Raw genomic sequence first — 12607 nt, 5'->3', positions numbered from 1 at the left:
CCTTATCGCAATTTAATTTTAATTTTCCAATTAACTTATTAAATTTAATAAATGCTCAGCTTTGTTGAATAACTAAGAATAGTTTTTTTGGAAAAACTTGCTGGCATCTCCTGCCAATAATATGAATACCATGTAAAAATGAGGATTGTAGAATTGCAAAACCAATGGGGCAAACAATCAATTAAAATTGAGCTTATGAAAACTAACGCAGTCGATGCAAAGTGCAGATCGTACATGCAGTTTGTTTACTTTAGGACAGCTGACGAAGTAAACTTGTAGTTGTTGCATATTCCTCAAAACAATTTGTAAACGCTCAGCTCATTTCTCCTTATAATGCATTTTCGACACTTCCACTGCTCTGAAGAGCTTTGTGAGATCAAGAATAGGGAAAGTGTTTCTAAACTTGAGTATATGAGCCATGGTTCCTACTCAGATTTCCTGTTTCTTTTTTCCCAAGGTTTTTTTACGGCAGGTTTTTTCTGGCCTGTGTTCTAATCGCACTTCTATTGTAGGCGATTACTCAGCTCCGTTATTGTTATCGTCTTTTGTAGTAGTGCTCTTTACTCGTATTTTTTCTAGTTTATTACCCGGCTTAAATGGTACGATATATTTGTATTTTGGGTTTTTGGTCCAAGGTAGTGGACAACCCGGTCTAACTGGCATGATATGCTTGTCTATGGGCTTTTTTTCAAACGTAGCGGACACCCCAGCCTAACTACTACGTTATGTTTGTGCATCCCGGGTTTTTTTGGTTCGAAGTAGTGGACATCCCAGCCTAACGGACATGATCTGTTTGTGGAAGGGGATTTTCGTCCAAAGTTGTGGACACCCCAGCCTAACTGACGTGATATGATTGTGTACGGGGATTGGTCCAAAGTTGTGGACACCTCAGCCTAACTGACATGATCTGATTGTGTACGGGAATTGGTCCAAAGTTGTGGACACATCAGGCTATCTGAGAGTTGTATGTAAATTTCTTTGCTCTGTTTAAACACGTAATATTTGTATAAACGGGAGATTTTGGTCCAAAGTGGTGGTCTGGTCCAAAGTAGTGGACGTTCTAGCCAAAATGGCAGTCAGATGTAAAGCTCCTGAGTTGCGTTGTGTTCGTGCACGTCCTAACTGTATCCCGGGCAGGAGGCTACTTCCAGAAAAGTTGGGTGGTGGTGTGCGGCCCACTTTCCAAAACCCTTACCCTATTTATGACCAAAATCTCCTTTTTTTGCTATCCTATTTATGACCTGACCAAAAATTCGATAGCCTATTTATGACCATTGCAGCCGACACAGTTGCTCCAAACATAAGTTATGAAGGGCTTTTGTTGACGGTCCTATTGATAATGGTGAAAAAGTAGCTTCTTCTAAGAAGCATACCCAATTTAAGACTAGAGTGCTAAAACCATACCCTATTTATAACCAAAATGGCCAAAATCGATATCCTATTTATGACCAGAACGGCTGAAAAAGCCTTCCCTTTGGGGCCGCACATACCTACATAGCCCATATAAGGGAGTACCCCCACGGGACCTGTATATGTAATATGCCCGTCAAATACATATTCTGATTCACATCTGCTTTGAAGATGGACTTTTTACAAGAATTCACAAGGACGAAATGCACAAGTGGTCGGCGATAGACGTTTATACCTGTCTGACGAACAATTATTGAATGAGTTATGTATATTCTTTTTCATGCAGTTGCTGTAACTTAGTTTGGTTTGGTTCTTGCCAGGCCCTCCCCAAATAAACGTATTTGCCAATAAGCTGTGTGTTCATTCGTTGTGAAGTGGAGACAAAATAGTAAATTTAATTGAGATCCAGCGGACTGACCAAAAGGGGGCGAGGCCTCTGAGAGCGAAAATATATCAAAGGAGGATATACTGATAGTGCTTTCTTTGTCTCGGATCTACAATTTGTAAGTTTTAGAAGAAAACGAACAGCAAACTCAAACGTGTAACACTGGTTGCACCACGAGCTTCCTGACGAAAAAGTGTTTTGAATTTTGTTTTTCTAAGCTCTGCTACTCGAATGTCTATCTACTATCATAAACCAACTGATAAACACCAACTTTCTTCGACAGGGGAGAAAATCGTATGGATTCCCAGCTATATTTATCAGGATACTTTCGACGAAGGTAACCAGGTAACTTGCTCACACCCCCGTGACACCCCCATTTTGGCCGTTAGAGACCTGGTACCATTACATGAGTCCTATCCTTTCGCAACTTGGTAAGTTGGTAGTCTTTGTTCGCAACGTTTGCCCTGTTAGTGACCTAATTATCGTTGTTGAACCTAACCGTTATTTAAGGTACCGCTTAACTATAGTTTTTTGTCTTCAGGCTCCCCTTTCATCACAAGATTTGTGCATATATCCATCAGGACCCTCGCTGGCCGAACCAAAATGGCGCTGGAACAGGTCTCGAGTGCAAAATGCTTTGGCGGATTCCAGAAGGTTTTCAAGCACAAAAGGTCTGGATTTCTATTTTTTAGCCCAGAAACATGAATTCTAATCACGATTTTTTTTTCATTAATTACGAAGTTGTGTCTGTTTTCCAATCTCTGTGGTATAAAGCCGGCTGGTGAGAGGCCGGGCTCTCTCAGGGGGAGGGGTAGGGAATGGTGGTCTGAGTTTTGAGTCCTAAAACCAACACTGTACAGTCTCTGTCCTTGTAATGATCTCAATTAATGGAACCTCCTTATTATTACTCGGATTGGCTTCTTTACTGAGGTAAACTTGCAAATTGTGCTTCAGGTGGTGGAGGGCTTGTCTATAGATCAGGTGATAGATGTATAAAAGCTCTGACAGGGGTGTTTGTGATACCTTTTTTTTAAAGTTGAAGATTGTGGTTTGCTTCTGCCCAGGGTGTTTCATTTTTATCTATATAATTTGGTAGCTCAGGATTCCATATTTCTAGTGTACGCACTTAAAATTAACAAGGAATTAACAAGGAAATTGGATAATCCTGTGTGTAATGTAATTAACATGTAAAGGGACCGTATCTTAGTCCAGTTTAGAAACTTATTGGATTTAAAAAATTACCCTGACTGCCAAACTGGTCTTGCCTATGGCCTTGTCCATTTTTGTCAGTCAAACTAGACAGCACATAGCCTCATTACATGACACAAATTTTCAAAGTAAGCTTGGTGAGCTGCAACTAAATAAGCTCTAGTAGTGAAGGAATAAAATTGATGGTTATTTTTTTTTATCTGGGATAGGGTTCAGATTACCAACCAACATCATGTGGCACCTTGCCAATGTGTTTGCTTTTCCTTAGGAGTACGAATGACCACTGCACTGTACACTTATGGGTGATAGTGTGTAACTGCTCAGCCAATCATATTGTAAGATTGCAGCATTTGCAGTATTGCAATTCTGATGATGATTCATTTTATAGATGGTATTGAGAGCTGGTCAACCTTTGAAAATAGTTTCAACTTTTCATTTTTGTGAAGTTTCTGAAATAGAAAGTAAATTTTACTTGTTACAATGATTAGTGAGTTTTAACTAAAACAGTTAGATGAGGCTTCTTACTCTTTGTTTCATTCTACTTGGCTTTATTCCTCACCAGCTGTCTATCTCATCTAATCTTTTAACAGTTGACAGATTTGTTTATTCTTTTTCTCAGTTCAGAACTGAAGTGTGACATGAACTTTGCAGTCTATATTCCTCCTCAGGCCGAAAAAGAGAAAGTTCCTGTTTTGTATTGGCTGTCAGGTAATTTGACTTCTGGTGAAATGTTTTTTGAATCTTCCATAGGAAACGTCAGAATATACTTAACATTTGATTTTGATTGATTTCAGGCCTAACATGTACTGAACAAAACTTCATCTCAAAGGCTGGGGTGCAACGTACCGCATCTGAACACGGTGTTCTGATTGTGGCTCCTGACACAAGTCCTCGTAAGTTTCTTAAATTCTGATAAAATATTAATCACATTTATGCATATATAGCCATAAAGGTCAGAACACACCAGGGGAATAGTCCCTGTGATTAGTCCCTGTCCCTGCAACAAACGGCGGGAACAAGTCCCATTGTGTGAACTGGCCATTTTTGCTTCAAAATCTAGTCACAGGGACCAACTTTGGTACCTGCGACTTGTCCCACGAATTTTTTGGGACAAGTCCCTGTGACCTGTTCCTCAAAATGCTTTGTGTGAACTGTAGGTGGAACAAGTCCCTGCGACCAGTCCCTTCATGTAAACTCTTCAGGGGACTAGTAGCAGGGCCCAGTCCCCTCGTGTGTGCCAAACTTAATTTGGTGTTAGGTCCTTGTACATGTCATACAACTCATTAATATTAATTTGAAATCATCATTAATAATATTATGAAAATCCCTCATACAAGAAATGGTAGATGTTGATATTGGTTCACAGCTTTTTCCAGGTGTTTAATTCTTTTGGGAGTAGCACAAGACATGGGAAGAGAAAAAAACAAGGGAGGTGTTCAGGGTGCAAATGAAAGAACACCCATATATGCATATAACTTTTTAAACAAGTTTAAAGCTATTTCTGAATCAGTATATACTAGATTCTAACATGCCCTCTGATTGGTCAGTTTGACAGTTTTGACAGTTTTGCCAACACTTGAGCACTATTGAGTTAGATGAGATATGAGAATGATGATGTGAGGTAGATGAGATACATCAGACACCTTTAATGGAGTCACAGTCACACAGTATTTAAATCTGTTTTAAACATTAGCAGTAGGCTCGAAGATTTCCCACAGGTTGTTTTCCATATGACGGGGACAAAACAAATTACACTAGAAATTACAGAGGTGTCAAACTCTGAAAGATGGAAGCTCACAGTACATTTGGAAACCATGCAGACCTACAATGTATTCCCCTAATATATTTGAACATTTGCTAGACCAACAGCAAACGGCTCCATTCTTTACTGCTGCTATTACATGGCATAGAGCATAGCAAAATAGTTTGGAACAGTGATGCCAAAAGAAAGGGCTCAGTAATGGAACAAATGTCATTAACTGCAGGTGTTGTGTTCTGCACAAGTTCTGGCATTAATCCCATTTTACTCTGCTTTGATTGATATCTGACGACTGAAAAATATCAAAGTGGTCATGTTATGGGCCCTTTGTAGCTGGTCTTTTAGTGGGTGGAAATGTTCACAGGCAGCCATGCACTTTCACTCACTTTCCCTTACCATACTCTTCCTCTATTTTTTCTCTTCCCATTTTTTTCTCTGCTCTGCAACTAACCAGACTCTTACAATGGGTTATCATTTCATAGCAGGGAGAGTGTCTGAGGCAAGGGTTTTTTGTGTCAAAGGGATCAATTAAATATAGTTTTGAGCATTAGTGTTCAAGTGAAAGGTATAATTCTGACAAGTTCATTTTTAGCCTAGCATAACTTATCATCTGTTATTACTGCAGGATCATGTGGTATCGAAGGTGAAGATGACAGCTATGACTTTGGAACTGGTGCAGGGTTTTATCTTGATGCAACAGAGGAGAAGTGGAAGACAAATTACAGAATGTTTTCCTATGTCACAAAAGAGGTTTGTAAAATATCTTCCTGTACAAGCTACAGTCATATATAGGGGTGTTTTAGTTTCAAGTCCCAGATGGTGTATAATTAATGGTTTTCCTTAACAAACATGTACAAAAAAATCTTGAATTCAGTAGAGAGTGTGCACAATTTGTTTAAAGCCAAAAGCTAGAACAGATTTTTCTGTGTTTAGCCAGGACATCTTTTTCCGTGGAAGGACTTTTCTTGGACTGGGGAGTCATGCCTTGAAATTCTTAATATACCCCATTGAAAATGGGATTAATCTGGGAATCTCGCATTAAGTCAGATCTACCAATGGAAGATGGTTGGAAGAGGCTTGCAGTGGATGGCACCATCCCCGAATAATGATAATGATGATGATGACAATGATGATGACGATGACCATAAATATGTTCTTCTAACTTCAAGTGTTAAATTGAAGGGCTTTGGGAGTAGGTTTTGAGTATTCTTTTTTCATGCTCAGAGTTGTTCTCATCTTATACTCTGCAGCTCCCAGCTTTGATTCAGAGTAACTTTCCAGTTCTACCAGACAAGCAGTCAGTTTTTGGCCACAGGTGAACATCTGATCAATAACTTCTCTTTGATCTTGTCTGTGTTGCTGTGTGTATATCATCATGTGCTGTTCATGTTTAGCTGTGTTAAGTTAAACATTGTTCCCTTTTTGTTTTTTCCCCTTAATTTTACCAGCATGGGTGGACATGGAGCTCTAATTTGTTTCCTTAAAAACCCAGGATTTTACAAGGTAGGTAAATTTGTATGTCGCATATAGATAAAATGGTTAATTCATATTTACCAAACAATGAGTTTTTTTGTTGAACTCTGGAACTTATCATGGGTCTAAAGTTCAAGACTTGGACATTGTTCTGATCCAAGGGCAGGATATTTTGCTGTGAGAACAGTATGCTCTCTTGAAGAACAATAGCTTTGGATTCCCAGTTGTATAAATGGGCACCAAAAAGTACTGGGGCAACCTGAAAGATTCATGGCTTTAGAATCTCAGACTTGATTTTCATTTGTGTTTTCCCTCTACTAATATGCCTGAAATTTTCACCAGCCAAAATGTTGAGTGAAAATCCTAAACCTACTAGTTAGGCAAAGAAAATTTTTAACTACAGGAGTTTGAGGTTATTTGTTTATTGTTAGTCTCAAGCCCTCAGAATGCTTGAGGATAACCTTCGATAAATTTGATTACTCCTAACAGTCGGTCTCAGCCTTTGCACCTATTTGTAACCCACTGAATTGTCCATGGGGACAGAAGGCATTTACTGGATACCTGGGTAGTAACAAGGAAGCATGGAAGGTAGGCCAATTTTCTTTTCTTTTGCAAGTGATTTACCAATTAAGTAAGTTCACATTGATTGCAAAACCTTGGTTTAGTGGTCTTGATGTTTCGATCTAACTTCATCTAACTTCATCCAACACTTCTTGGTGAATTAAGGTTGGACCAAGGAGATTAAAGGGACACCGTCATGATATATTGTTTAAAATTGTTATGAATTCACAAAATAGTCCCTAAATTTAAGTAATAAGAACTTAATTAGCTCTAACTAAATGATTAAAAGCAATTTCTTGAAGAAAGTCCACACTGCAGCAACATTCTTGCAAAATTTTGACCATTTTCGAGCCAAACTTAAACCCTTGAAAAACTGACATCCTGACGCTTTTTTAAAAAATTATCTGTATCATAATCCATTTCCATCCTCACCATAGTTAGCCATCCTCACTTCCTAATGGGTTCTAATCATTAGTCGAGTACTACTCTACAATATAAAACCATTATTGTTCAGCTTCCAATGATCGATATATGTTTTTGAGAGTTCCAAAATCATGCTAAAAATGGTGAGAGTGTCCCGTTAAATCTCACTGGAGACATTTTTCTGTGTCCCTTGTGTGTGACTCGATGAACACTTCTGTAACATCCTTCGCATTTCACTGTCAACTTGCCATCTCTCTTCATTCATGTTTGCTTTAAAGGTTGGAATGCTTTTTCGTGCTTTTCTCATAGTGCCAACATTGGAAGACCTGTATTGAACAGTGAAAAAAAAAAACAAAAAACAAAACATTGCAACATGTTCTATTTGTTGGGCCACAACAATGTTGGAAAACCTTGGATTAGACTGTCTGGGATGCCATTAATTAGCTCTTATTAACCGAGCTGGAGGTCTGTATGGGAGAATCTTGACCGAGGTCGTTAGTACAGACTGAATGCAGTGAGGTCTGTACACACGACCGAGGTCAAGATTCTCCCATACAGACTGACTTAGCTTGGTTAATAAGATGGTTATTATATGGCAAAGAAGAAAACTTTAATTCGTTTAATGTAACTGGTTTGCTAACATTTTGCTTACGAACGGCGATGAGCTTAACTTAAACCTGCCAAAATTTGCTTGTCCTCTTTACTTTTTTTTTTTTTGTCATCAGGCTTTTTGGCACTTCCATAAACGATTGAGAAGAAAATAAGAGAAAATGGTGAACATTTTTGTATTTTAGTTTGCTACTTTTTCAATGCAAAATGAAACCGGTCTAGATGCCGGTCTAGATGGGAAAATCTAGACTGCGGTCAATATCGATTTCAGCCAATCAAATTCGTGAATTCGGTAGTTCCCAGTCCTTATGAGACACAGCCATATAATAATAGGAATTAAAATGTTATAATCCTTCGTGACATACCTTGAAGACATGCAACAATGACAAGTGACACTTTATTTATTTATTGGATAAAGCAAAACCGAAGCAGGGTCAGGTGACAAGGAACCACCATAAGGCACCCCCCTGATGTGGCTCGTGGGTTGAAGGGGGTATTAAAAATGGATGCGTTAAGAACATGTGGTGATTTGATACAAAGCAACCAACCTCATGTAAACATGTGATAGGCCCAGAAATGATAAACGACATATCATACTGCTATTGGATAAAATCCAGTACTGTACATTAATGGTTTATTTTTAGTTACCTGTAAGTTCTCATAATGGGATCAATCCATGGTTTGCCAGAGATCAATAAGCCCAATCACAACTAGGGGATCTTCTAGTCTTGATATACTACTTAATTCTTGAGACTTAATTATTAATTAAAAAGACAATGATTGTATAGCAACAATGGTGAGGTTATAATAGTTATGGTCACTCAATCATAAAAATAATTCCTGAATCATAGTATTATTTCTGTCATCAGGATTATGATGCTACTGAACTGGTGAAAAAATACCCGGGACCACCTCCAGACATACTCATTGATCAGGTATGAAATATGCACGCATCCATAAAAAATCCATAACTACCTCAAGGAGGATTATTGGAAATTCCAAGGCTGAGGGGAGTGAAAACTGAAATTTCTGGGGGGATTGGGGTGGGGTGTGGGGTTTGAACCAACCCCCTCTCCCTCGCTATGCAAGGGATATGGGCCAATATTTTCTGGAAATGACACAATATAATAATTTGGGCTTGTCATGTAATTCATCAGTGGGAGGCATGGTGGCCTCACGGTTAGTACGCTCATCTCTGGATTGAGCAGTCCAGTTTCGAGCCCTGGCCGGGGACATTGTGTTGTGTTCTTCAGCAAGACACTACTCTCACAGTGCCTCTGTGGGTACCGGCGACCTTAATGCTGGGGGTAACCTTTTGATGGACTAGCATCCCATCCAGGGGGGAGTAGAAGTACTCCTAGTTGCTTCACGCTACAACAACAGCAACAACAGTGCTTTATTCACTCTAGACACTTATTACAGAAACCAGGATTAGCTCCAGCTTAATGGGCCACTTGGCTTGTATGCAGATTTAACCTTTACCATGTACCTCATCATAATGAATGGCAGATTATCTGTTGCTGAATCAAAGTATATGGTTCTGTGAGAAAATAAAGGATTACTGATGATGTCCTTGGAAAAATGTTCAAATGTCCCCCATGAGATTTAATTCTTGTTTTTTCTGTTCTATATCAGGGATTGGATGATGAGTTTTATCCAAATCAACTGCTTCCGGAAAATTTTGTTGAAGCTTGCAGGTCAAAAAATGTGCCGGTCACCTTGAGAATGCACGAGGTAACTTGCTTATTCTTAAATCGTCTTTGTGATGATATTAGCTAAGAAAGTGAGGAGAAAGAAGTATTTAAATTACCTTTTGTGAACATTAAATAGGAGGAGGTGGCGCTACTTAGCATTAACAGGGTTGTTAGTTTCTTATAATTATTGATTAAAGAAACGGTTAGGCTGGGTTAGCGGGAAACTGAAACACTCAGCTATTCATATTCTAAATGTGATGTTTCAAACGTTTAATTAGCTGGAACGCTAGTAGACGCAAGTTGAAAACTTGGTCGACTTGAGACTCCGTTTGGCCACGCCTTGCGTGCACTTGCGTTGACTTGCGATCAAATTTGCACGCAAGTCGACGCAAGTTTTTCACCGTTTGGCCACCCAACCCAATTCAACGCAAGTTGAGTGACGTCCATCAACCTATTATTAGCCAATGAAAGACAAAGCCGGGTAATTGCTCGGTAGTAGGTTAATGCTAACGCAGGATTAAAGATAACGAAAGTATTAATTTTTCTTGCATAAAAATGTTTTTCATAGCTTATGTATTGTGTAGTTTGTGAAAACTCAAAACTGAAGGGGAAACAATATAAGCAGAAAACCTCACCGCAAAGTTACAAAACTCAAATCAAAATTGCCGCTGACCCTGGGTTGGCTTAATCGGACTTTGAACAATCCGGCCCTGGAGTTTGGCCTCGCGGGACTAAGCCGGTAGTCCTGAAGTGGGATTTATGTGACTTGGGTGTGTTCATGAGGAAATTTGTGAGCCCGTTTGGGCACCCCAAGTCTCTACGTTAGTTCAACTTGCGGTTTCTTGCGACTACTTGGGAGTCACCTTTAGCAACTTCAAGACATATTGTGAGAGATGAAATTATTGTAATAGCTTAATTTTAAGTTGATTAATTATGCTACCATGAGCATTTTTTTTGGTGGGGTCGGGGGAGAGGAGGGGGGGGGGGGGGGGCAGTGAGAATGACTTTCGCGCTAGTACATCATAGCTTTAACTTGCCTAAGGGGGAGGCTCGAAACTGGTTTTCTTTGCACTGTGCTCTTTTAACTTTTATATAGCTTTTTATGATATTAAGTTGATTCTTAAGTTCTGATTTGAACTTTTCTTTTTTTTCTGCAGGGCTATAATCATAGTTATTATTTTATCACTACTTTTATTGAGGACCATATCAAGCATCACGCACGATATCTGATGAATGCTTAAAGCAGAAGGCTTGCTTTTTTTCTTAGAAAAGTGGAACAATAGCATTAGATGTTACAGTAATAAATTAAAATTTTGATAGAAGTCAGTCCATGTTTTTTTAATTTTCCGTTAACTTTTATCATAAAATATGTTTGCTCAACCTGCCACATCATTTAAGACTGTGAATAGTACTTTGTAGAGGGTCTATAAGGGGATCGTACATTCCGCAAACAGGCATATTCTGTTTCTTTAAAACCGCAGACCGCTTTCGTTTTCTTCTAAAAACCGAAACCACCCTCCTAGTAGGACGATTATTATCATAAACGATCTTTTAACAGTAGGTAACAAATTCTTTAGGATATGTTAGCTCAATAATCGTATTTCTTCTCACGAAGACCACAAGATCTTAAGAACAGAACAAATTGTTTGAAGAGTTCCCAGCGAACAAAACGTTTTCACGTCTAATAGGCTGTTTACAAACACAAAAATTGCTCGAGATGTTCATGACGAAGCGTAAAAGCACAAGTTTTGAGGGAAATTGTCTGTCCTTATGTAGTCTTTCTAACGTAGAATTACGGACAGAACTAGCTTGTGAAATTTACGTTTTCTGCACAAACCACCACCAAAAAAATTCCCGAAAACCGCGCGCCAAATTTATGAATTCCCGCAACCGCATGTTAATTTCCAAACCCTAAACCGTCAGATAAATGTGAATGTACCCGCAAACCGGCACTTCAAATTAAATTGCCTTAAACCTCCCTTAAACCACTAGAGTATAACGCCCTCTGTAATGGAATCAATCTGAGAACATGCCAAAAGAGGAATTAAAACTGTTTACTTGAAACTTGTGACTATGTAGGAAACTTTGTTGATGTCAAGCCGGTGGTAGACAGTTAAATGTCCAGAAACACCCAACATCGGCCCAAGTAAGCGTAACACGTGTTTTAACCATTTCTCTCCGTATCTGGGATTGTCTTGCCGGTGTCTTTTTCTCAATACCTCTTTACCATTGGTTTTGTTGCTGGTGACCCTGTTCCCTTATTAGTTATACAGAAGCCCGATTAAGCTATATTAATCCAGGATAAGCGAGAATTTTGATTTCAGTTCTGTAACGTTGGGGTTTTCTGTTTTATTGTTTTGTTCTTCAGCTTTGATAAACATTTCAAAATAAAAATGAGCGATAGAAATTTTAAATGGTAATTGTGATCTGTCAGCTATCTGACCTGAGCAAAAAAATCGATCACACTCTTCAACCAGTATTCAAGAGTCGCAAAATCTGTGAAGATCTCAACATGCGTGAACCAAAACCACCTCTAATTAATCAACAATGTGTAGTGTACAATTACCGATGTGATCTGTGCGATGCAGAGTATGTCGGGTATACCAGCCGGCATTTGCACCAACGTATTAATGAACACAGGTCCTCCGCAATCGGAAAGCATTTAAAGAACGATCACGGCCTTTATAACATCGACGACCTTGCCAATAATTTTTCCGTCCTAAAGAAATACAACGGAAAACTGGATTGTTTGATTTACGAAATGCTGTTTATTAGAAAGAAGAAACCTAGCCTGAACACGCAATCGGATTCCATCTGTTAATTAACAATCACACCTCTCACCGCATATATAACACTGTTGAACCGTTATTTTCTTGTCACTTGATAATGATGTCATGACGACATCGAAACGTTGTGTAAAATTTCTATCGCTCATTTTTATTTTGAAATGTTTATCGAAATTTAATCTCCTTCAGCTTTGAGTTTGATTAATCTATGTATGTACGTAGCTGGGGAAGGGCTGCAGGGGGAGGGGAAGGGGTGTCAGGAAAAACCAATCATGGGCTACCCATAGCACCAGCTCCC

General features: G+C 39.0%; 1 protein-coding gene across 1 annotated transcript; it reads left to right on the top strand.

The window, feature by feature from the left end:
• Positions 1-2181: 2181 nt before the first annotated feature.
• On the top strand, positions 2182-10845 carry LOC110067433 (S-formylglutathione hydrolase-like). Its single transcript, XM_089294100.1, has 11 exons — positions 2182-2226; positions 2337-2466; positions 3624-3712; positions 3799-3897; positions 5389-5513; positions 6014-6078; positions 6212-6266; positions 6726-6824; positions 8699-8764; positions 9465-9563; positions 10681-10845. The coding sequence occupies exons 1-11, from the start codon at positions 2202-2204 to the stop codon at positions 10762-10764; spliced, it is 936 nt and encodes a 311-aa protein (XP_089150226.1). The 5' UTR covers positions 2182-2201; the 3' UTR covers positions 10765-10845.
• Positions 10846-12607: the final 1762 nt, after the last annotated feature.

Source organism: Orbicella faveolata, unplaced genomic scaffold, assembly GCF_042242905.1.
Source record: "Orbicella faveolata isolate gen_17 unplaced genomic scaffold, um_ofav_v1 contig_25, whole genome shotgun sequence".
Lineage (NCBI taxonomy): Eukaryota > Metazoa > Cnidaria > Anthozoa > Scleractinia > Merulinidae > Orbicella > Orbicella faveolata.
Note: the sequence above shows the minus strand (reverse complement) of the source record. Positions and strands in the feature narration are given on the sequence as shown.